The following is a 22,494-nucleotide window of genomic DNA, read 5'->3' on the forward strand; positions in this document are numbered from 1 at the left end:
ATTTCAATGAGCATAATACTCTCTAGGTTCAGCCCTGTTGCTGCAAATGGCAGAATTCCATTCTTTTTTATGGCTGAATAATATCCCTGTGTGTGTGTGAGTATATGTACATCACATCTTCTTTATCCATTCATCTGTTAATAGACACTTAGGCTGCTTCCATATCTTGGCTATTGTAAATAATGCTGCTATGAACATTGGGGCGCATGTATCTTTCTCAATTACTGTTTTCCTTTCCTTTGCATATATATCCAGGAGTGGAATTGCTGGATCTTATGGTAGTCCGACTTTTAGTTTTTTGAGGAACCTCCGTACTTTTTTCTACAGTGGCTGCACCAGTTTACATTTCCACCAACAACGTACAAGGGTTCCCTTTTCTCCATATCCCCACCAACATACATTATTTGTGTTCGTTTTGATGATACCACCCTGACAGGTGTGAGGTGATACCTAGTTGTGGTTTCAATTCACATTTTTCTGATGATTAGCAATGTCGAGCAACTTTTATGAGCCTATTGGCCATCTGAATGTCTTCTTTGGAAAAATGTTTATTCAAGCCTTCTGCCCATTTTTGTAATCCAGTTGTTTGCCTATTTGATATTGAGTTGTACAAACTGTTTATATAGTTTGAAAATTAATCCCTTACCAATCATATCATTTGCAAATATTTTCTCTCATTCAGTAGGTTGTCTTTTCATTTTGTAAACAGTTTCCTTTGCTGTGCAAAAGGCTTTAACTTTAATTAAGTCCCATTTGTTTATTTTTGCTTTTATATCTTTTGCCATGGAGGCAGAACCAAACAAAATTGCTATAATTTATTTCAAAGAGTGTTTTGCCTATGTTATCTTCTAGGAGTTTTAATAATATGTATGTGTATGGTTAAGAGTGGGACTTATGAAGGAAGATTAAAGGATGACTTACCATAGAGGTAAGGTCTCTATGATAGTTTAATAAATTCATATTGGTGCATGAACACTTTATATATTTAAATCTTCAAAATTTATTTTACAGTACCAAAAACTTTATTTTGAATGCAACTTTGATAGGATTATACATGGGCAGAGAGAAATGCAATGTCTTGCTTCCTAAGCAAGCTAGTGGTTAGGAAAATATACTTATATTACCTGAACTTTTATGCCAGCAATTATTTATTTAAAAAATTTATATTCTTGCTGTATTATACATTTAAGGAGTCATAAATATTGAATCTTAAAAATTGTTCATATCCTTTCACGTTAATACAGGAATTTAATCTTCCTTCTTACTTGTGGTCTTTGTAGTTGTTGTTATAAATTTAGCTAAGAAAAATTTTTTAAACACTAAGGTAAACACCACCACATAAAATGTTCATTTATATGCTTTTTATAATTGTAAAAAATAAAAACATTTATTTCTGATCTGATTTTTATGATTTCTTTCCTTCTGCTAACTTTGAGGTTCTTTTGTTCTTCTTTCTCTAATTGCTTTAGGTGCAAGGTTAGGTTGCTTATTTGAGATGTTTCCTGTTTCTTAAGGTAGGATTGTATTACTATAAACTTCCCTCGTAGAACTACTTTTGCTGCATCCCATAGATTTTGGGTTGTCGTGTCTCCACTGTCATTTCTTTCTAGGTATTTTTGTATTTCCTCTTTGATTTCTTCAGTGATCACTTCGTTATTAAGTAGTGTATTGTTTAGCCTCTATGTGTTTGCATTTTTTATAGATCTTGTCCTGTAATTGATATCTAGTCTCATAGCACTGTGGTCGGAAAGGTACTTGAAACAATTTCAATTTTCTTAAATTTACCAAGGCTTGACTTGTGACCAAAGATAAGACCTACCCTGGAGAATGTTCCATGAGCACTTGAGAAAAATGTGTATTCTGTTCGTTTTGGATGGAATGTCCTATAAATATCAATTAAGTCCATCTTGCTTAATGTATCATTTAAAGCTTGTGTTTCCTTATTTATTTTCATTTTGGATGATCTGTCCGTTGGTGAAAGTGGGGTGTTAAAGTCCCCTACTATGAATGTGTTACTGCTGACTTCCCCTTTTATGGCTGTCAGTATTTGCCTTATGTATTAAGGTGCTCCTATGTTGAAATTAAAGATGATACAAATAGATGGAGAGATATACCATGTTCTTGGATTGGAAGAATCAACATTGTGAAAATGACCCTACTACCCAAAGCGATCTACAGATTCAATGCAATCCCTATCAAACTACCACTGGCATTTTTCACAGAACTAGAACAAAAAATTTCACAATTTGTATGGAAACACAAAAGACCCCGAATAGCCAAAGCAACCTTGAGAATAAAAAACGGAGCTGGAGGAATCAGGCTCCCTGACTTCAGACTATACTACAAAGCTACAGTAATCAAGACAGTATGGTACTGGCACAGAAACAGAAAGACAGATCAATGGAACAGGATAGAAAGCCCAGAGATAAACCCATGCACATATGGTCACCTTATCTTTGATAAAGGAGGCAGCAATGTACAGTGGAAAAAGGACAGCCTCTTCAATAAGTGGTGCTGGGAAAACTGGACAGGTACATGTAAAAGTATGAGATTAGATCACTCCCTAACACCATACACAAAAATAAGCTCAAAATGGATTAAAGCCCTAAATGTAAGGCCAGAAACTATCAAATTCTTAGAGGAAAACATAGGCAGAACACTCTATGACATAAATCACAGCAAGATCCTTTTTGACCCACCTCCTAGAGAAATGGAAATAAAAATAAACAAATGGGACCTAATGAAACTTCAAAGCTTTTGCACAGCAAAGGAAACCATAAACAAGACCAAAAGACAACACTCAGAATGGGAGAAAATATTTGCAAATGAAGCAACTGACAAAGGATTAATCTCGAAGATTTACAAGCAGCTCAAGCAACTCAATAACAAAAAAACAAACAACTGAATACAAAAATGGGCAGAAGACCTAAACAGACATTTCTCCAAAGAAGATATACAGGCTGCCAACAAACACATGAAAGAATGCTCAACATCATTAATCATTAGAGAAATGCAAATCAAAACTACGATGAGATATCATCTCACACCAGTCAGAATGGCCATCATCAAAAAATCTAGAAACAATAAATGCTGGAGAGGGTGTGGAGAAAAGGGAGCCCTCTTGCCCTGTTGGTGGGAATGTAAATTGATACAGCCACTGTGGAGAACAGTACGGAGGTTCCTTAAAAAACTACAAATAGAACTACCATATGACCCAGCAATCCCACTACTGGGCATATACCCTGAGAAAACCATAATTCACAAAGAGTCATGTACCAAAATGTTTATTGCAGCTCTATTTACAATAGCCCGGAGATGGAAGCAACCTAAATGTCCATCGACAGATGAATGGATAAAGAAGATGTGGCACATATATACAATGGAATATTACTCAGCCATAAAAGGAAACGAAATTGAGTTATTTGTAGTGGGGTGGATGAACCTAGAGTCTGTCATACAGTGTGAAGTAAATCAGAAATAGAAAAATAAATACCATATGCTAACCCATATATATGGAATCTAAAAACCAAAAATTGGTTTTGAAGAACCTAGGGGCAGGACAGCAATAAAGACGCAGATGTAGAGCATGGACTTGAGGACACGAGGAGGGGGGAGGGTAAGGTGGGATGAAGTGAGAGAGTGGCATGGACATATATACACTACCAAACGTAAAGCAGATAGCTAGTGGGAAGCAGCCGCATAGCACAGGGAGATCAGCTCGGTGCTTTGTGACCGCCTGGAGGGGTGGGATAGGGAAGGTGGGAGGGAGGGAGACACAAGAGGGAAGAGATATGGGAACATATGTATATGCATATCTGATTCACTTTGTTATAAAGCAGAAACTAACACACCATTGTAAAGCAATTATACTCCAATAAAGATGTTAAAAAAAAAAAGACTTTGTCAAATAAAAGAATAAATTAATTAAAAAAGAAAAAAAATAAAAGATATCAACTTAAAATTTAAAATAATAGTGATAAAAACATTAATTTCGGGAAAAAATAAAAATAAAAAAATAAAAGTCCACATGTGAATAAATAAATAAATAAATAAATGAAAACAGTCTAAGGGCCCCCAAATCTGTAATCTGTGAAAAAAAGGATATTAGATAGCCATGGTTAATAATGTTCATAAAGGACATGGAAAATATGGGAAAATGTTCTGTTTACAATGCTAAGTTTAAAAATGTAAACAAAAAATACAAAATTATAACTAGCTTTAAGATTGGTTATAACTATTTATTAACATTGTGCATAAGAAAGATAAAAAGAAATAAAAATGTTTTAGTTCTGTTGCATTATTAATGATCTTTAAAATTATTTTTTTGTTTCCAAATGTTAAATAATATCTATGTATTACTTTTGTATTTGGAAATAATGTATGTTTTTAAATATATTATTTGTGCCCTCCTTATTTTCACTTAGTATCATTTAGGTTGTTTCTAGACACCAGAATGACAGGATGGGAATACTTCAAAGTGCAAATGTAACCCAAGGAGTTACATTTGAATCCATCACTAGGCCAAAAAGAAAATTATTATAATAACCAAATTAGTATTAACAGATCATATTTATTGACTGCCTACTATAGACTACACACCATAAATAAGTGTTTTATATATTTTAAAAGGCTCATATAATTTACACAATAGATAGTTGATGTAGGTCAACCATTATTCTCATTTTCTGTGACTCTTTCCTCATCTATAAAACTGAGATGATAATGGTACTACCTCATAAGATTAATGTATTAAATGAATCCATGTACGTACAAATACTCAGAAAAGTGCCTGGACACCTGGTGAATGCCCTGCAACTGTTCCTTATCATCATCATCACCATCAATATCGGCAATCATTGAACAATTGATGAAGCTGAGATTTACAGAGGTTAAGTAACTTGCTCAAATTTTGGTCCCTTTAACCACAGAGCCTAAGCCCTTAAACTCAATGATAAAAGCAGTAAATAAATAAAGCTTTCAATTATAATGAAAAGACAGCTGCTTGTAAAACTGAGTGTCTTTAAATTAAAAATTCTCTGAATATTAAGCTTACTTTCCAGTTGGTGTCCTGGCACCAGGAGCTCTGAGACATTAGATGAGTTACTTAAATTTCTAAAACCTGAGTTTCTCTTTTCAAAAGCTGACTTTGAAAAAAGAACACAAAATATCAACAGCCAAGATTTTTTGAACTGTTATTGTTACAGTTATTGTTACTGTTTTTATCACGGTGAAAATATCATTAATGAAGTCTTTGATTAGTATCTAATTTTCACAGTACTGTACTCAATATTTTGTAAAAGCATAGTTCAAGCATATAGATCTTGGCACACGGTGAGTGTTCATTTAATATTTAATTAAATAATATATCAGGCAGCTTTAGATTTACAAAGTGCATTAACTGATTATTCAATTGACCATCATAACAAAACATGAGTACAGAAAGTGCAGATATAGACTTCTGACATCTTGCAAATGAGGATCCGTGTATTCAGAAAGGTTCAATGAACCGTCCAAGGTCATCCCAAAGTGGGAAATCAAATATGGTCTCTGGAATAATTCCAAGATTAATGCTCTTTCCACTGATCTCAAAACCAGTTCTTCGATGCGCTACCTGGATCAAAAGTCAAGTTTTCCATATTCAAATTCAGTCACTTCAGCTTGAGTTTCTGCTCTTCTTCAGGAATGGGTAAGTCTTATTTCAGTTGCCTTTCATCAGAAATTTGTACAATTTCTGAAAGTATACTCGTGGCCACTTTATTGTATATTAAAAACTTGAGAGCTTATTTTTCTTCATGTTTCTAAATGATACTCTTTCTTTCTACTGATGGAACAAGTGTTACACTCTCCCCAGCCTCTTTAAACCTTCTAATCAGATGCAATAATTTGCCGTCTTCTGACAGAGTAAAACAAGGTAAAACAAAGGCACGTAATAGACTTTGAGGCTAGGAGAGAAATTTCCTGACAAGTAAACCCAAATCACTATTCCCTATAGCCATAAAGTAACACAGCCTCCTTCAAGGAAGGCGTTTTTCAAGTAAGTGAAACCAATTCAGTACAATCATTAATTCTACTGATTACTCAAAAGAACTTGAAACATTTTAGAAGAGTTTAAGACTCAGAAAAAGACTCAGAGAAGAGGGAGAGGTTTGAGAATTTCAAGAAAGAAGCAGATACCAAGTAACATCAAAATCAGAGATAGGTTTGAGATTACGAATAATTTCAATCAAAGAATGTTAAGTTTGTACCAAGAAAAATGTAGCATGATTAAAAGGGAGAAAAAGTGTTTTAAGTTTTCCTAGGGTTCCACATAAATAATCAGGTAATTTTCAGAAGTCTAAAATTCAAAAAAAGAAATTATCTCAATTTTGCTAAACAAGCCAGAGAATGTCTTAATTACTAGTGACAATGTATTTTATAATTTATTGTTTGAGGTTGCCTGCTATATCCATTAGTGAGGGAGATTAAAATTTTTTCATAAAAAAATATTTTATTGGCACCTAAATCAGGCTTCTTATCTTGAATGGAACAGAAACTTCATACTAGACCAGGGGGCATTAAACAGTATAAACAAAAGCATAACTAGGTCACCTGTGATGCTTCACATGGCTCCCCTCAATTCCAGAATATTAAGCACAAGGAAAGTATAAAACCATATTGTGTTAAACAAAAGGATGACACACTGCTTTTTTCTTTTTCTTATCTTTTTTTTCTTCCAAAAGAGATATCCGTCCCTATTCACCTTAGTCGTGTAAACATCCTGCTTCTAGGAGCACATATCTCACTTGTATTATTTGGTAAGGACTGGTAAGTGGAGATTGTTTTGAAAAAAAAATCTTTAAACTCTCTACAATTTTCCAAATTACACTTAATGAAGACTTCTCTCTTTCAATCTAGTTGCTTAATACACTCATCCCTTGCCATACAGGTGTCACTTTATGGGTTCCTGCTTACACATAACCCTATTCGTTCTATAAAGGTACATTTTATATTAGTATGAGACCAGGGCTTGGTATGCGTCGAGAAAAGCCATGTGCTGACAAGTGCTTCCATCTTACTTTTTTCATAGTGTGTACAACAGAGTCTAGCACATAACATATTCCCAATAAATATGTTTAAACTAATGAGTAAATTAATTTACTTGTTGTAGCATCACATGGACCTCAAGCTCTATTAGGTACGCTTTTATATACTACACAGTTGTATTGAAACATATTGCACTTTGTCAAAAATCTATAATATATTTTGTGTAAAATTTTCTCTCAAATCATCAAAACTGTTGTACCAGTCTTCAATTATTTTTATAATTTCATGCAATTCAGCAAATGAAAGTACTTCCAAACTGCCAAATCATTTGGAATTTTCTCATTTTATTAGTTATCAATAACAGTTTACTGTTATCAATTATATATAAATATAAATTTATGTAATTAATATTGCTAGCTTGATTCTTCGGCATATATTTTTTAATGAAACCTAAAGTTTCAACATTAAATGTAAGGAAAATTAATTATTGTTTATATTTTCACTCTGAACAAAAAGTGAGAATTAATTATGCTCATGTAATAAGGGATGAGTATACTAACTTGGGAACTGAAAACAATCAAATTAAATTTGATTACAAATAATATAGCCAGATAGCTTAATTTTTTTCAGGGTCTTGATATAGTTTTTCCTCTCTTTTCTCAATTTACTTCAATAAAACATATTATCAGCTTCGTTTTCAATTTAAAATTTTTCAAATTCCATGAAATTGAAATTAAACTAACATGATACTTCAATATGTCTTACTTATATATTTCTCCAGCTTCTCTAAGGGATAAAAAGCCACCATATGACAACGCAATAATACAGTTTTCCTTAATAATAAATGGCCCTCTACTCTCATAAAGGAGAATCAAGGCTTGAGATTCTAACCCACATCTGGTGAAAAGCAGATTTAGAACTTTGGAGAAGAAGTTATATAACCAAAGAAATATGAAGAAAGTTTATGAAGAAATTGTCAAAGACACAAATACTTGTTTTTAGAGTCCTTGAGAAAAGGAACAAAGACATACCCTTTTTACTCTGTTTATATTCTATCTACTTTTCATTGTAGCTATGGGTAGGGCTGACTTTCAGATAATATTAGTAATAATATACTAATGATAGCATAAACATCTATATCTTGATACCACTTCATAGATTATAAAAAACCTAATTTCTGATAACACATTAAATAATAGATGAATGCTATTATTACTGTCATTGTTATATCTGAGCTATAATGATGTGTAAGAGAGCATCAGTTTTGTTTTCAAACTAGTATAGCTATTAAATATAGTCTGTTTTATTTCCAAGGTCCATATTATATCCTTTTGTCTTTAAACTCAAGCCTATGGAATGCCTCAATGTGCTACAACTTTGCTTTCATTAACAAAGTTGCAGTTACTGACTAGTGAAGGGGCTGAAGCATGTCCAATTTGAAATTTACAAAGAAGTTATATAACCATTGGGCAAAATTATTTTTTTTACTACAAAAGATATTCATGCTTTTTATAAAAGTGACAATTCAGAAGTGCTTAAAGTACAGCATTAATTTTCCATCTTCAACCTCCTGTTTCCATACCCCCGTTCCCTCCCCACACACACTGAAGATTATTGGTGTTAACACTCTAGCAGCTCTGGGACTTTCCAGACCTTGTTCATTTTACTACACCATAATGCATCTCAGCAGTTAGAGGAGAGGTGGTGGGATCTAGTTATAATTGTTCCAAAGCACTAAGCATCCTACGTTGTAATATATGATCACAGACTCAATTTTCAAAAGGAAAATTGGGAAGAATCTAAAACTCACTACATTTACTGGTCACTTTCCTGGCTAATTTTGCATTTCATTCAATAATCAATTTTAACTAAGCAAAGCCAAACTGAAACATTATTGATGGGCTTTTCTTCATGTCCAAGATAAGGCAAGGCAAGTCTCTGGCAGGCTAATTTAGAAGGTACTTATTGAACACTTTGTGCCAAACTTAACAATACCTGCTTTGTATTTACTTTTTACAACCCTCTTATGGGGCAGGTATTATTATCTCAGTTTAATAATGATGAAATTAAATTAACTTACTTGTGCAAAGTCCCTCTAACTAGCAAGGATATTAATCAGGATTTTCATTCAAACCTGCCTGTGTTCATATTACTACTTAAAGTGATTCCAAAGGGTTAAGAAACTAAATTCCTGAGATGTCCATGTCTTTGCAACAAACTGAATTTAAGGTCATGACTCCACTGTAGCTTGCCTATTTCATGAAACAACTTTTACTTCTAAAAGCGCTGTCTCACGTCTTACCTCACTTTATTTCACTAATGGTATTTGGCCTGATCTTCGCGTTCTAAAGAGACCTTAAATTTAGACTTGACTATATTATCAAATGAAAAGACATATAATCATTGGAAACTCAGAAAACTGAAATAAGACTGTCACTTTATATGTTTAAACTTGTGCTTTATTACACACCACATCACATGGTGCATCATGACTTATTCTATATAACCAAGGAATCACCTTATAAACAGTGTAACTACATCACATTGTATTTTAATGTGTTTATGTGTATGCATGTGTTGGAGGGGGTTAGATGTGTTAATGTGTTATATATAAACTTTTAACACCAAAATTATATAATACCTTTTGGCATTTATTTCTTAATATACTGGATTGGGATACTCAAAAAATAAAACGTTCCTATGCTTGTCTTGATCTCTGATAAAAACTAGGACTGAGAACTTGCCTTCAACCTCCTGTACTAGTGTCCTCGACACTGTCCTATATTGATGCTTATGCCATTTATCATTAACCGTCTATGAATTATTTTTATTTTGCTCAAAGTCTCTACCATTTCCCACCGTGGATACTTTGGAATTCTTGCTTGTTCTTAATAATAAGGCTTAAGATCCACCCATCTAGGAGAGAAAAACCAAATGACATTGTCACAGAAGCATAAACCTTTGTATGTGACTTGCATTTCTCTAGCAAATAAAAAAATTAACAATGTTAAAGAGAAAAGTAGAGTAAGTTGTTTTTAAGCTTTTTTTTTTTTTAGCTGTAAGACATAGTAAGAAAAACACTGTAAATGGTAACCATAGTACACATATGGCTATATGCAACTAAAATAAAAATTTACAGAGCAATATCTACTCTTACTATCACGTAATATACTGATATTTATATTCTACTCTATCCTATTTTATTCTACCGTATACTAACTGCTGGTCTCAGGCCACTAAATTGGTTTCACAATTAATTCATGGGTTGTGATGTACTTTTTGAAGCAACACTGACTAGATATTCTCTCATTTTAAAAAATCCTTTGTGTATGTGTGAAAAATGATGCATAAAATACCTCACTGGGGCACGATCTCTGGTTTTAAAGTCCCGTAAGATAAACATATCTGACTATCACATCTCTTGCCAAAAAGTATCCTCAATTCAACATTTGGTTAAATTGAGAAGTCTTTCTGGAGTATTTGCAAATGTGCCAAGATGAGATTTTATAACTCCTAGTTCTGACGAATTCCAAAGAAGTTTTTTATACATAAGGCTATAGCATTTAACAATATGTCTTCCTGCTCTTGAAAACTTGGTACCATACGGCTTCCTCCCATAATTGGCATCTGAAGGACGGATTGTGGCGTCTGCAATGGAGATGAGAATAGAAACAACCTACAGTCTGTACTCATCATCAGGCTCACAAAAAGGTCTTCTATGAGGTTAACTTGTTGCCACATGCCTCCTCCTTAATTTATTTTCTTTCTACTGTAATTAAATCCTTCCATGGGAACAAGGAATGGTGTTTCTTTCAAAGCCAGATAAAAAGACACATGAAATATGCTCAAAAGATTTTCTCAGAAGGGAAACGAATCGTTTCTTATTTCCTATGGAGGGAAGAGAATCAATAGACGTGCATTCTACTCCTCCTTGAAGCCACAACTACCCCAGTGCACAGGCAGGGAGTTTGGACTTAATTAAAAAGAGTTGGCCTTGGGTTCAATTTTTGCTCTGTCACTAAGTAGCTACAGTATTATGCGAAAAAAATCACTTTCTCTTTCCATACCTGTTCTCTAACTTAAAAAATGGTAACTTTATCAGACTGTGTTATGGGATAAATGAATCAAGTAGAAAATTAATGACATATAATAAAAATGACCATGTTTTAACACACAGAATAATAGAATCTCAATTAAACAACATTTGGTTGTCAAGAAAGGGAGTTACCGAAAGGACAAATAATCCAACTCCTTCATCTCCCAGCTGAGGTTTAAGTTCATTTTTCCAGATCCCCTCCACGTGGTTATGTATTCCAGGCTTGTGCACAGGAGTTACCAAGAATTTAACTCACTAACTCCTAAGAGAGGCAATTCTTTCACTGAATGTGGAAACAAAATTTTGGACAGGAATCTTGAGTTGTGAGACCCAACTTTGTTAACAATCATGTACAAGTAAGGCCAAATTACTTGTCCATACTGTTTCCTCAAACGTAAGATAAAGGAGTTATTAAATGCTTACCTAAGACACTTCACACTATTAACACAGTGTTAACATTCTAATAGGGCTAACAGTAGTTTTTGTGTCTGAATTATCATCATGACCATCTGAAAAGTCATCTCAACTCTCAACACTATTCAACCCCTGAAGAAACAAAATGAAATCCCCTTAAAAAGTACTCAGTAGGGCCCATACTGACATTCCTCATCTTTCCAAACTAAATTGTTATCTTGGTATAATCACAGTTAGTAGAAAAGGTGTGATGGAGAAAGTGTGTTCCCACTTTTTAGAAGGTAAACTAAACACATAGACTATGAATCACATTCAAGGTCTTTCAACCAAAGCTTGATTGTTATCAACTTTTTAAATAATTGATGGAAAAAACCGTATCATAACCTGAAAGTTAGACAATATTTTAATGATGTCACATTACCAGTACCACTTACTGGTACATTTTCCCCCCAGAGCATCACTGAGATGTTTTTTTGGCTAGAAAAAATTAGCATTCCTTTATCATTAGGTGGAAGTAACAAATTCAAGAACCAGTGCAAACAAAAAAGGAAGTTGGGTGTGAATAGCATTTTACAATTAATCAAGGGAAGCATTTTGGCACCTCATTTTTATAAAGAAGCAAAACTGTGAAAAATTACAAGTGCCTGCTACTTATCCACATGCTATATATTCATTAAGTGTGAGCTGGATACTACTTTAACACAAATACACTCATTCACCAAATAGTCTTTGAGCACCTATTATGTGCTAGGCACTCTGACAGGCCCTGGGCAGGTACAGTGGAGTTTCAACTAAAGCCAGCAAAAACTGTGAAGTGTGAAAATCCTGTAAGTCATCCATAAAGTACAGTGTGTATGGTTTGTGCCAATTTGTAATTACTTTCCTCAATGAAACTGAGCTATATCAAGGGGAAGCATGTAATAATGGAATATATGCAAGCGTCTGACTACTTAAAGCATCCAAACTTTAAGGAAGTTATCAAACCTCTAGCTTTGAACCAGAAGTATGGGTAAAGCATTTTAAATGTTCATTTTTGCCCACAGCAATTATTCCATTGGAATCTCAATAATATTAATGCATGTTAATACATTTATTTTGTTTTGATTTTGAAGTTTAAACATTGTCGTAGTATCCTATTTGAGGGGGGGTGGTTCAAGTTTAGTCACTGGGATGAAAATGCTTATCCTGGACTCTACCTTGAAGGTGTTTATTATTGCACATGAATTTATGGTTAGGTAGGTAATGTTTATAGTTTCAGTTAGGATATATTATATGATTGAAATTGACTGTGGGTCAGGAAGGCAACTGTGTGGCTCTTCACTGGGTGCTCTCACATAGTTGAGGTCAAGTGGTCTGAGACGGCCTCATCTGGAAAACCTGGCAGCACTCATCCTTCACAAGGTGATGACAGGGTTCTAAGACAGACAGACTAGGAAAAAAGTCTTCATTTCCACCAAGTTCTATTGACCAAAGCAGTCACATGGCTAGTGCTGCATGAGAGTGGAAGGGAACTATTAAGTTACAAAGCAAAGGGGTCATCAATGGAAATCATCAGAGCCAAAGCAATGGATCTGCCACACCCCTAACCAGGCAAGCACCATAGACTCTGTGCTATCATGGGCACATGCACCAAGGTTTCCCAATGTATGGAGGCAAAGGACCCCTTAAATTTTCTTAGAGCAGAGACAGTGGCAACTGGACTGTCTCCTTTACAAAGAATACAATTTTTTCTTCTCAGTTACTGCACACTCCTTTCACAGCTGCAGAGCTAGAGTGGTTTGTATTTTTTTTCTTTTTTTTGTTTTCATACATTTAATCTCCTTGCCTTGAAGTCCTGGACAATATGTGTGCATAATATAACAAGCCACCGTAAATATATAGTCCTGTAGCCTACGGAGAAACATAAACCAAGGAAATGCAAGTGAAGGAGATTAACCTTGAAGCTGAAACCCAAGGCTTCTCGTGCTTGTGCCCTCCTCTGAAATTCTGTGATGCCACACACGTTCTCAAAGGAACATCTTGTGTTAGCTGCCAAGAGGACTGAGAGACAGAGTACTGCACGTTTAGGTATAAAGTAAATGGGCAACCTGGGGGAACAAAAAGCTTTTTTTGAAAATAAGACAATGTCTTTTTATAGACCTCAATGCCTGTGTGAAAGCATTTGGAAATTTCCATACTTTTCAAGAAAGAAGACTATCAACTGAGTGAACAAAGGTAATTATACAGACATGGGCGTAAGTTTGAGATGCTGAGGTAGGGTGATCTAGGGCTAAAGAGAACTGTCCCAATCCAGCCATAGAAAGAGGCTCAAGTAAGAACTGGTATTGTCATTTCATGGGAAGTCCCGCAGGGGCTTCCTGAAGGGCCAGACAACAGAAACCCAGGCATCACCCTGGGGACTTCCACAGTACCCAGCAGAGCTGTACCTTGTTACTCAAGCACTTTTCTGATCCTGGAGGTAAATTTTACCTTGTAAAACTTCCTACTCCACTGCTCCTATGCCGATAAATTTTAAGACATAATACCATGTAACTTCACTAGCCACTTACTTGCTGAGGATCCATGCAATATAAATACCTCTTGATTAAACCACATAAAACAATAAACCAAAATGCATTTCTTCCAGTCTTCAATGTTTGTATTCAAAGTTTATTCTCTCCTAAATTCTGTGGTATCTTCCAAATATTTTGCCCAAATTTGTCAACAAAATTTCTATTGGCCTATTTTTGAAAAAATAATTAAATTTGCCTGAACTTGGCAATAAGTTTTTACTGACATTTTTGCCCACAAATAGAATATTTTCTTTTAATTATTAGGTTGCAATAGGTAGTCTATGCTTGTAATACACAACTTCAAATGTTTGCATGTAGAAATTATATAAAAGAAAGTCTCTCCCATTCCACCCTATTCCTTAACTCCTTAGAATTCCTACCCAGAAGGAGCAACTGTTATCAGTTTTGCTCTTCTCTGAGAACAATTCTATGAATATTCAATCAAATGATTTTTACAAACTCCATTTTATACAAATAACATACCATTTACATAGAACTGTGCTTTGCTTTTTTCACTTAAAATGATCTTGGAGCTCATTATGATCTCATTACCTATAGAGTGTCTCATTCATTTTAATAGCTACCTAATAATATACTTTACGGATGCATTATAATTTATTTTATTGTATCACTCAGTACAGGAATATAATTAGGTTGAAAGAAAAACAGATTAAATTAGTAAGAGTCAAAGGTCATGATGACGAGTTTCTCTTTGAACACAATCTTGGATTAGCACCTCCTACAGACTGACCAAGGCCTACTCTTCTGAAGCTAGATGGAAGTTCCTAATGAAATTTATGATTGATCTGAGGTAAACCAAACACAGCTTCATCCTTGGTCTCTTGAAAACATGTTTTTTTACTTTCTCACCTTCTCATATTTCCTCATGCCCTTTACTGGAAACCCATGCCTTCTTAATTTTCACCAGTTGTCAGTATTCTTCCTATTAAAACTCCACTGTCAAATTCATTTCCTTCTCTAAGACTTCCACTATGGCTTCCATCACCACAGAGCAGGATGTGATTATTTTCTCCTTCAATTTACTTGAGAAACATTTGTAACTCCGTGTCATCTTGAATTATGGTTATGCAAGTATTAGTGCGTGCTCCATCTCCTTTGCCAGACTGCACGCCCATTGAGGGTGGTAATGCATAAAACATAGGGCTGTCCTTCACAGGACTATTAGAGCCTTTTGTATATTTTGACTTAATAAATATGTGCTGCATAAATATATATCCTCTGGGTGTGATTCTACTGGATTCTGCTGAATTATAATAGGGCGCTGAATTAGCAGTTAGTAGCTATGAGCCCTCCTCCTGCCTCTGAAGTTGCTATCAGGTAGTTATTGGATGAACTGTATAAACTCTTAAAACATTCGTATTTTAAAAATGGAATAAAATATCTGGATTATCTAGATCACTGCTTGTTGTGAGAATCAAATGAAATAGTGGTTTTATAAGAAAAATCTCAGCATTAGGAAAAAAAATCAAAGGTCTCCTAGTCCAATGACCTACCCATTGATCAAAATCTCTACATATCAACATCTTTGTACGTAAACCATAAACTTATGTATGAAAATTTCCAGAGGCTTAGAAGTCTCAATCCAGTATAGAAGAGGCCATTTTATGTTTCTGCAGCTCTGAGTATTGTTAAGAGCGGCCATACAGTGAAATCCATGTTATGTCACTTGATAATGAAAAGTTTGCTATATCTAATTGGTGACAGGCTCCCAATCTCTGAAGTAGTCTTACTGTGGTCATTTCATTAATTTCCCAATAACTCAATCCCACTTTTACAAGATTAGATTGTTTGGAACACACTGACAGTGTTATTGCAGAATTTAAAAATCTCAACTGAGATTTGAACCTCACGAACATTCGAATCTCAGCTCTTTCACTTAAATTCTTGACATTAGGCATGTGGCTTACATTTTCTATGCTTCAGTTCCCTCATTTGTAAATCTGGGATCAAAACATAATCTATCTCATAGGTTTGTTTGTTTGAGTACTGTCAATAAGTATCTTTATAGAATATATACATGAAAAAACCCTTTTCATAGTGCCTCAGTAGTTGATAGCTACAATTAACTTTTAATGTTATTCTCAGGTCAATTGATGCAACTGAAATGACTTTGTATAATGCAACAATGTGTCCATATTGGCTATATTGGATGAAATATACTTACACAAGAGATTAAATGATATGAATATATTATTATTTGATTTGATTTTAAGAAATAAAAAAATTTTTAAAACAGAAAAAAATTAATTAAAAAAATAAAGTAAAAATCTCAACTAATCCTAACAATGATCTAATGAGCTATACAAAGTCTCGTGTACCTTCTCTGGTATACTGTAGTGTTTAGCATAGGCAGTATGCTGTCCTAGAAAGAGTGCTACATAATTAGTAAGCCTCACAATTTGGGTATCTTAACCTCTGTAGGTCAAATCAAACCTATCCCAAACAGCGTTGGTTGAGAACTAACAAATAATGTATACAAACGCATTTGAAAAGCACCATCAACAATAATAAGGGCTAATACTATTATTATCTGGTATAGAACCTCAGTCATATTTTCCTTCCTCACTATGATTTCCACATAAAGAAGCAATAAATTTCAAAGCAAACTAATGCTGAATTATTAAAACTTATACTTCCTGAGAACGTCCTATACAAGGATAGAACTAATTCATACACATCTCCATTTCAGATTTAACGATACACTCTACTGAAAAATCGTTGTAAGACTAAACCGTTTGGTAATTTTCTATTACAACATACCTGGGCCAGAACTGGCTGCCCTCAGGCCTTATGTGTATGTATGTGTACCTCCCTTTAACTATCAGAAACTCTCAGGTACTCAGAGCAACCTTACAGAGTTAAAACGTAAGGAGTTCAAAGAAGATCTAGAAATCTTAAAACTCCCTATCATCGTTATAGAAGATGTACAAATAATGTAATACGTAAACCAAAAAAAAGTATCCATTTTGCCAACTGATGGTCACATCATCACTCATGTTAGCTTATATCTATGTTGCTCTAGACATCTGCCATCCCATCCCTTCTTATGTAAGTGGTATAACAAAAGATCTCAAATAATTAGGACAATTTTAGCCCTCCAAAACTTGAAAGTTTAACTGGGAAGCTATCAGGTGCACAAGACATACTCGGTGTAAAGAACACTTACCTTCTGTGTGCACCGCTGACACATAGGTCCAGTTGTACCTCTTCACTATGTCCACCATGGCCCGTGCCTGCTGGGCATCTGAAGGCACGACCCTCATGAAGTACTTGAACAGAGTTTTGTCGCTCAGATCCATGCTTGTTGCCGAGTAAGCAATTTGAGGTATGTTGAAAAGCTGGAGCAAGTTCTGGACCTGAATGGCCACAGAACTGGAGCCAGGCCCGATGACCCCGACTATGGGCTTCTTGGAGCGGAAGGAAGAGGAAGAGCCATCCACGCAGCGCACCAAGCCTTCCTCTTCTTCTGAAGAAATGAGGGAGTCCCTTATAAACTCAATGCTCTGCTCTAGGGCCACGGCCGAATGCCAGCAGGAGTCCCTGATCTCGCAGCCCAGGGTGATGTTGGGCAAAAGCGTGGGGTCTGAGTTGATCCTTTCCAGGGTGTGCAGCATGGCCTCCACCCTCTGAATGCCATACTGTTCACGAACTGCCCCACACTTCCGCTCATGAACTTTGTCCACAGTGGGCTGGTGGTGGACAGAAAAGAGAGCCCCGATAATGATGTCACCAGGCATGTGAGCCACCACCCTCCTCTCACTGGACTGTGCGCTCCCACGGACATCTTCTTTCAAAAGCAGGACTGACAGGATCAACAGAAGGACCATTTTAGGAAAGGAGTTCAAGCTAATAAAGACAGCATGGTGGGGAAAATTTAGGCGAGTTCTGAGAGAGAGAATCCAGGGATGTCCTATGGCGAGCGGCAAACCAAAAAATCAGCCAGTGATTTAGATGTGCTCTCTAAAGGACCACCATGTCCCCAGGGACCATTTAGTTAGATGCATCCATATGTGATCACGATCTTCAAAACCTGGGGGAAAAAAATAGAATGGGGATTTAACAACGTAAGTGCAACCGGTTTGGGAAGCTCGAACAGTCTATGCTAATAGAGAAAGAGAGGTCTTTCTGACGTAGGTAACTTGAGAAAAAGAATCCAAAAATCTTTCTGACTCTTCTTTGCCTGTCTCCTTTGTGATTCTGTGACTTTATCAAAGCAGCTGATACAGCTTCTTGATCCTACCTGGCTTAGGTTAATATGTTTTTCATTTGCTCATCTGGAGTCCACAAAACCAAATCTCATGTGTGGGAGGCCCAACTATACTCTGACACGAAGGTGAGGGAAAGCACCTAAAAGAAGTATGCCATGAACAGAAATCTTAAAAAAAACCCAAAATATTAGACATTGGTGATCCCAATAATAACGACGGTATTTTTGTTTGTTTTAGAAATGCTCTTTGTGTCCTTCCAAATTTTCAGCATTAAGCATGTACTGATTATGCAATTAAAAAATAAAGTTATTTTTAAAAAAGCCTACAAACCCCATCTTCAAATGCAATGTAAAGCAAGTTGAATAATCTTCCCAACAAGTATTGAGCTTAGTTTCCATACAATATAGACCAAAGACAAACGAGGTCAGAACAGTATTTTCACATTAAATGAACTATAGGATAGAAGAGGGTTGGAAGATTACAAAGTAAAATGCCCCCAAATGCAAAGGCATAGTTCAATGGTACCAATTTTTGCAGAAAAGAATATTTAGGTTCAAATTCCAGTTCTGCTACAAAGAACTATTACTAAATTGTTTAACCTCTCAGCACCAGAATTTTATCATCTGAAAACTGGGGATCATATGTGCTAGGCTGCCCTTATGGGAATCAATATAAGATACCAACTATGCAAATGTTTTGTATATTGAAAACGGCTATATATATTCAAGACATGATTTTTTTCTGTTATTAAATTTCCAAGGGCCTTCTGTGGCTAGGTGGTGAGGACAGAAAATTCTCTGGCAACACACTCAGTTCTCCAGAGCCTTCAAAGTAATTACAGAGTCTTGTAATAAAATTGACAGTAATCAGTCCTTTACCCCTGATCCAGGAAAAATTTTCACATCATGAAGATTCAAAGGGCTGGAGGGATGCATATTTGGAATTATACTTCCAAGTAGAAACTTAGTATAGCTATGAATATAGTCGCCTATTTCAGTTTAAACTCCTGGGGAAGAAGAAAATTTTGTCCCAGGTTGCCTACAGCAAATTCTAGCATGATTTGTAAAAGAGAACCGACAAATTAGTGATCTGGGTTATTTAAAGGATTGTTTAAGAGACTTATTTTGTAAGTTATTAGCTCTTCCAGCCACAGATTTCAAGTTGTTTTAAAGTGACTCCCTAAGCATCACCTTTCAAAGACAGGTGATGTTGCTTCAGGAGTTTATGCAATTATGATGTTTCTTCAAGAATACCAATGGTTTTCAAAACTCATCAGATCTGTAAAAATTCTAGTCCAGACACATAATGAATATAACCTGAATCACATTTCTAATCACCCTCACCCTCATTTTCACCATTTCCTTCCACTGTTTCCAATGGCAACAGAGAAATGCTCCCTCTGTACAGTGCCAAACACTAAAACACACACACACACGCACACACATGCGCGTGCACACACACACACACACACACACACACTCTTCATCAAATAGCTACATGCTCCAGAATAACTAGATTTTTAGCAATATTTAAGGGAAAAATCAGCTTTGGTATGGAAGTTGGCATTGTAGACAAGGGGGAAGGAAACAAAGACATATTAATTTTCTCGTTGGAAAATTATCTGAATATTCTCAAGCTTTCCCTTCACTTTACTTAGACCAAAGACTTGGGGACCAATGCTTATTATCACGGTCATGTGAATTCTACTTCAGACAAAAAAAAAAATCTGACGTAAAAGGTATCACACTTTCTCATTAAATCCAGAATGCTAGTAAGCAAATCCAGTAACAAAACAGGACTCATTTTTATTATGTAAGAGCATCAAAGTGACATGAGAGACTAAAAGCGGCCCATCAAACTGATGAACCTAAAATATCGATCTCATGCATTTTACTTGTCAGAGTTATTTCCAGCAAGCCCCATGTATTGAGAATATATATAGATATATATACACACACACACACATATATATATGTAACTTCCTATGATAGGCTAAATTAATTACTTAACTCATTCAACAAATATCTATTAACTACAGAGTGGCAGAGACTCATATAACAAAGAAGTATAGCGATGTACATTGATAACTACCATCATTATCTTTCATTGAGCACCCATCATACACCAGGCGTTTATTCACTAACTCATTAAGCATATATTTATGGCCTGCCTATGCTATGACTCTCTCCTGGGAATCAAATATTCAAGAGAAAACAGGGTGTAAATGCTCCCTATACTCATGGGGCTTACAAATCAGTACTCTAAAACAGCGGTCCCCAGCCTTTTTGGTACCAGAGACCAGTTTCCTGGAAGACAATTTTTCCACGGAAGCGGGGGCGGGGTATCGGTGGGGATGATGATTCAGGCGGTAACGCAAACAACGGAGAGCAATGGGGAGCGGCAATGACGTCGCACTTGCTCGCCGCTCAACCTCTTTGCTGTGAGGCCTGGTTCCTAACAGGACGGTCTGGTACCAGTCCAAGGCCCAGGGGTTGGGGACCCCCGCTCTAAAAGGTGACTTGAACTGGAACCTGATGAATGCAAGGAACAATAAAATGAAGAATGAAGTCAGTCATGTGAAAAGTGTGGCTAGAGCATAAATAATGAGTGCAATTATGGTACAAAATGAGGTTGGAAAGATAGGGAACGGCCAGACCATGTAGGATCTTGTAGGCTCTTAAGGAATTTGGAGCTTAAGCGCAACAGAAAGCCACTGAGGAAGTGTAAACAAATGACTGGCACAATCCAATCTTAGAAAAGATTCTCCTAGCTGCTCATTGTTCTGGATAATGGACTTGAGAAATCTGAGACTCATAATACTCTAGGTAAGAGATGATAGCGGCTTGGCTATGATTGGTGACAGTGGATATGGAGAGAAGTGGACACAGTCAGATATCTTTTGCAAGTAGAATCAACTGGACTTGCTGACGGACTGGATGTGGGTAAGGTAGAGAGGAATCAGTGTCTACTCCTAGGTTTTGAGTCTAAGAAACTAGTATATTCTGGTATCATTAAAAGGGATGGGACTGACTGGAACAGAAACAGATGGGCTCAAGGGAAAACAATGATTTTCTTTTGAACATGTTAAATTTGAGATGCTTTGGAAGCATCCAGGTATAGCTGTCAAAGAGGAAGGAAGATATGTAAGTGTGGACCGAGAGGAGTTTTTTGGCTTAAAGATGTGAACCGAGAGTCACCAATATATAAACCCTTTGAAATGAATAAAATTACTTAGAGAGCAAGTATAAATAAAGAAAAGGTGGGGCTGAAAAGTAAGCCCCACAGAGAGGTAAGGCTGTGGGAAAGCCAGCTAAGGAAACAGAGGCAGCTCAGAAAGTAAGGAGAGAAAGCAAGAACATGTGATGTCAGAGATGCCAAAAGAGAATGTCCTGGGCACTTTATAGTTGCAGACATATGCAAGGCTTTCATGCTTCTCGTTCCCCCAGAAGATATTATAATCTATGTGCATTGTGTACCTGCGTCTGTATGTGGGTATGTCTGTATGTGTGGTATGTGTGCGTCAATAATCCTTATAACAACCCTGAGATGTAGGTATTATTTTATTCTCTCTACTTTCCTAATGATGTAATGGGTTTTAATAACTTAAAAACAAGCCAATCATGGAGTGATAGAGCTAGAATTCATGTCTATGCCTAGTGACTCCATAACATACTCTTATTATCATCTTTTGTCACCTTACCACCCCTTCTGCCAAGAGAGGTATTTCCAAAGTCCTTGAAACGTGAGAGAGGCCACCCAAACACAGTTTGAACTTCCAAGGGAGCTAGAATCTAACAGGAGTTTGCTTAAAAAATAGAGAGTGATGAACATTTCAGGAAAAGAGATGATTCATACATAGAAGGTACAAATGTGTATGACTATCTGGCACAAATATATTTTTATTGCCCTGGCATCCCCTACTAGATTATAACCTGCCAGATTATAAATCAATGATTGTTTCATAATCTGCCTTGAATATACACAGTGACTATATTTTATTGATACTAGCTATGAAGCTCAGATACCTGGAAAGTATATTCTGAAATAAATTATGACTTAGAAATTTGACAGAACTGTGCTACAACTCAGATTATTATAAGGTTAAATAACAAGTCATCCCACGTGCTCCCAAAATACAAGAAATCAATACAGCACAAATTCTAAATAGACCGACAGAGTA

The 22,494-nt window shown here is 35.8% G+C and overlaps 1 protein-coding gene across 4 annotated transcripts in view; it reads right to left on the reverse strand.

Annotated features, from left to right (window-relative positions):
• GRM5 (glutamate metabotropic receptor 5) overlaps positions 1-22,494 on the reverse strand; it is a 554,676-nt gene that overhangs the window by 520,796 nt on the left and 11,386 nt on the right. For 3 of the 4 annotated variants that reach the window (XM_007459685.1, XM_007459684.1, XM_007459682.1), the window contains exon 1: positions 17,273-17,933. In XM_007459685.1, the coding sequence (XP_007459747.1) occupies positions 17,273-17,933 (661 nt within the window). Of the gene's footprint in view, positions 1-17,272; positions 18,137-22,494 lie in introns of those variants that run through there. The other variant, XM_007459683.1, reaches the window with a different exon arrangement.

The sequence above is a fragment of the Lipotes vexillifer genome, unplaced genomic scaffold (assembly GCF_000442215.2).
Source record: "Lipotes vexillifer unplaced genomic scaffold, Lipotes_vexillifer_v1.1 scaffold1069, whole genome shotgun sequence".
Lineage (NCBI taxonomy): Eukaryota > Metazoa > Chordata > Mammalia > Artiodactyla > Lipotidae > Lipotes > Lipotes vexillifer.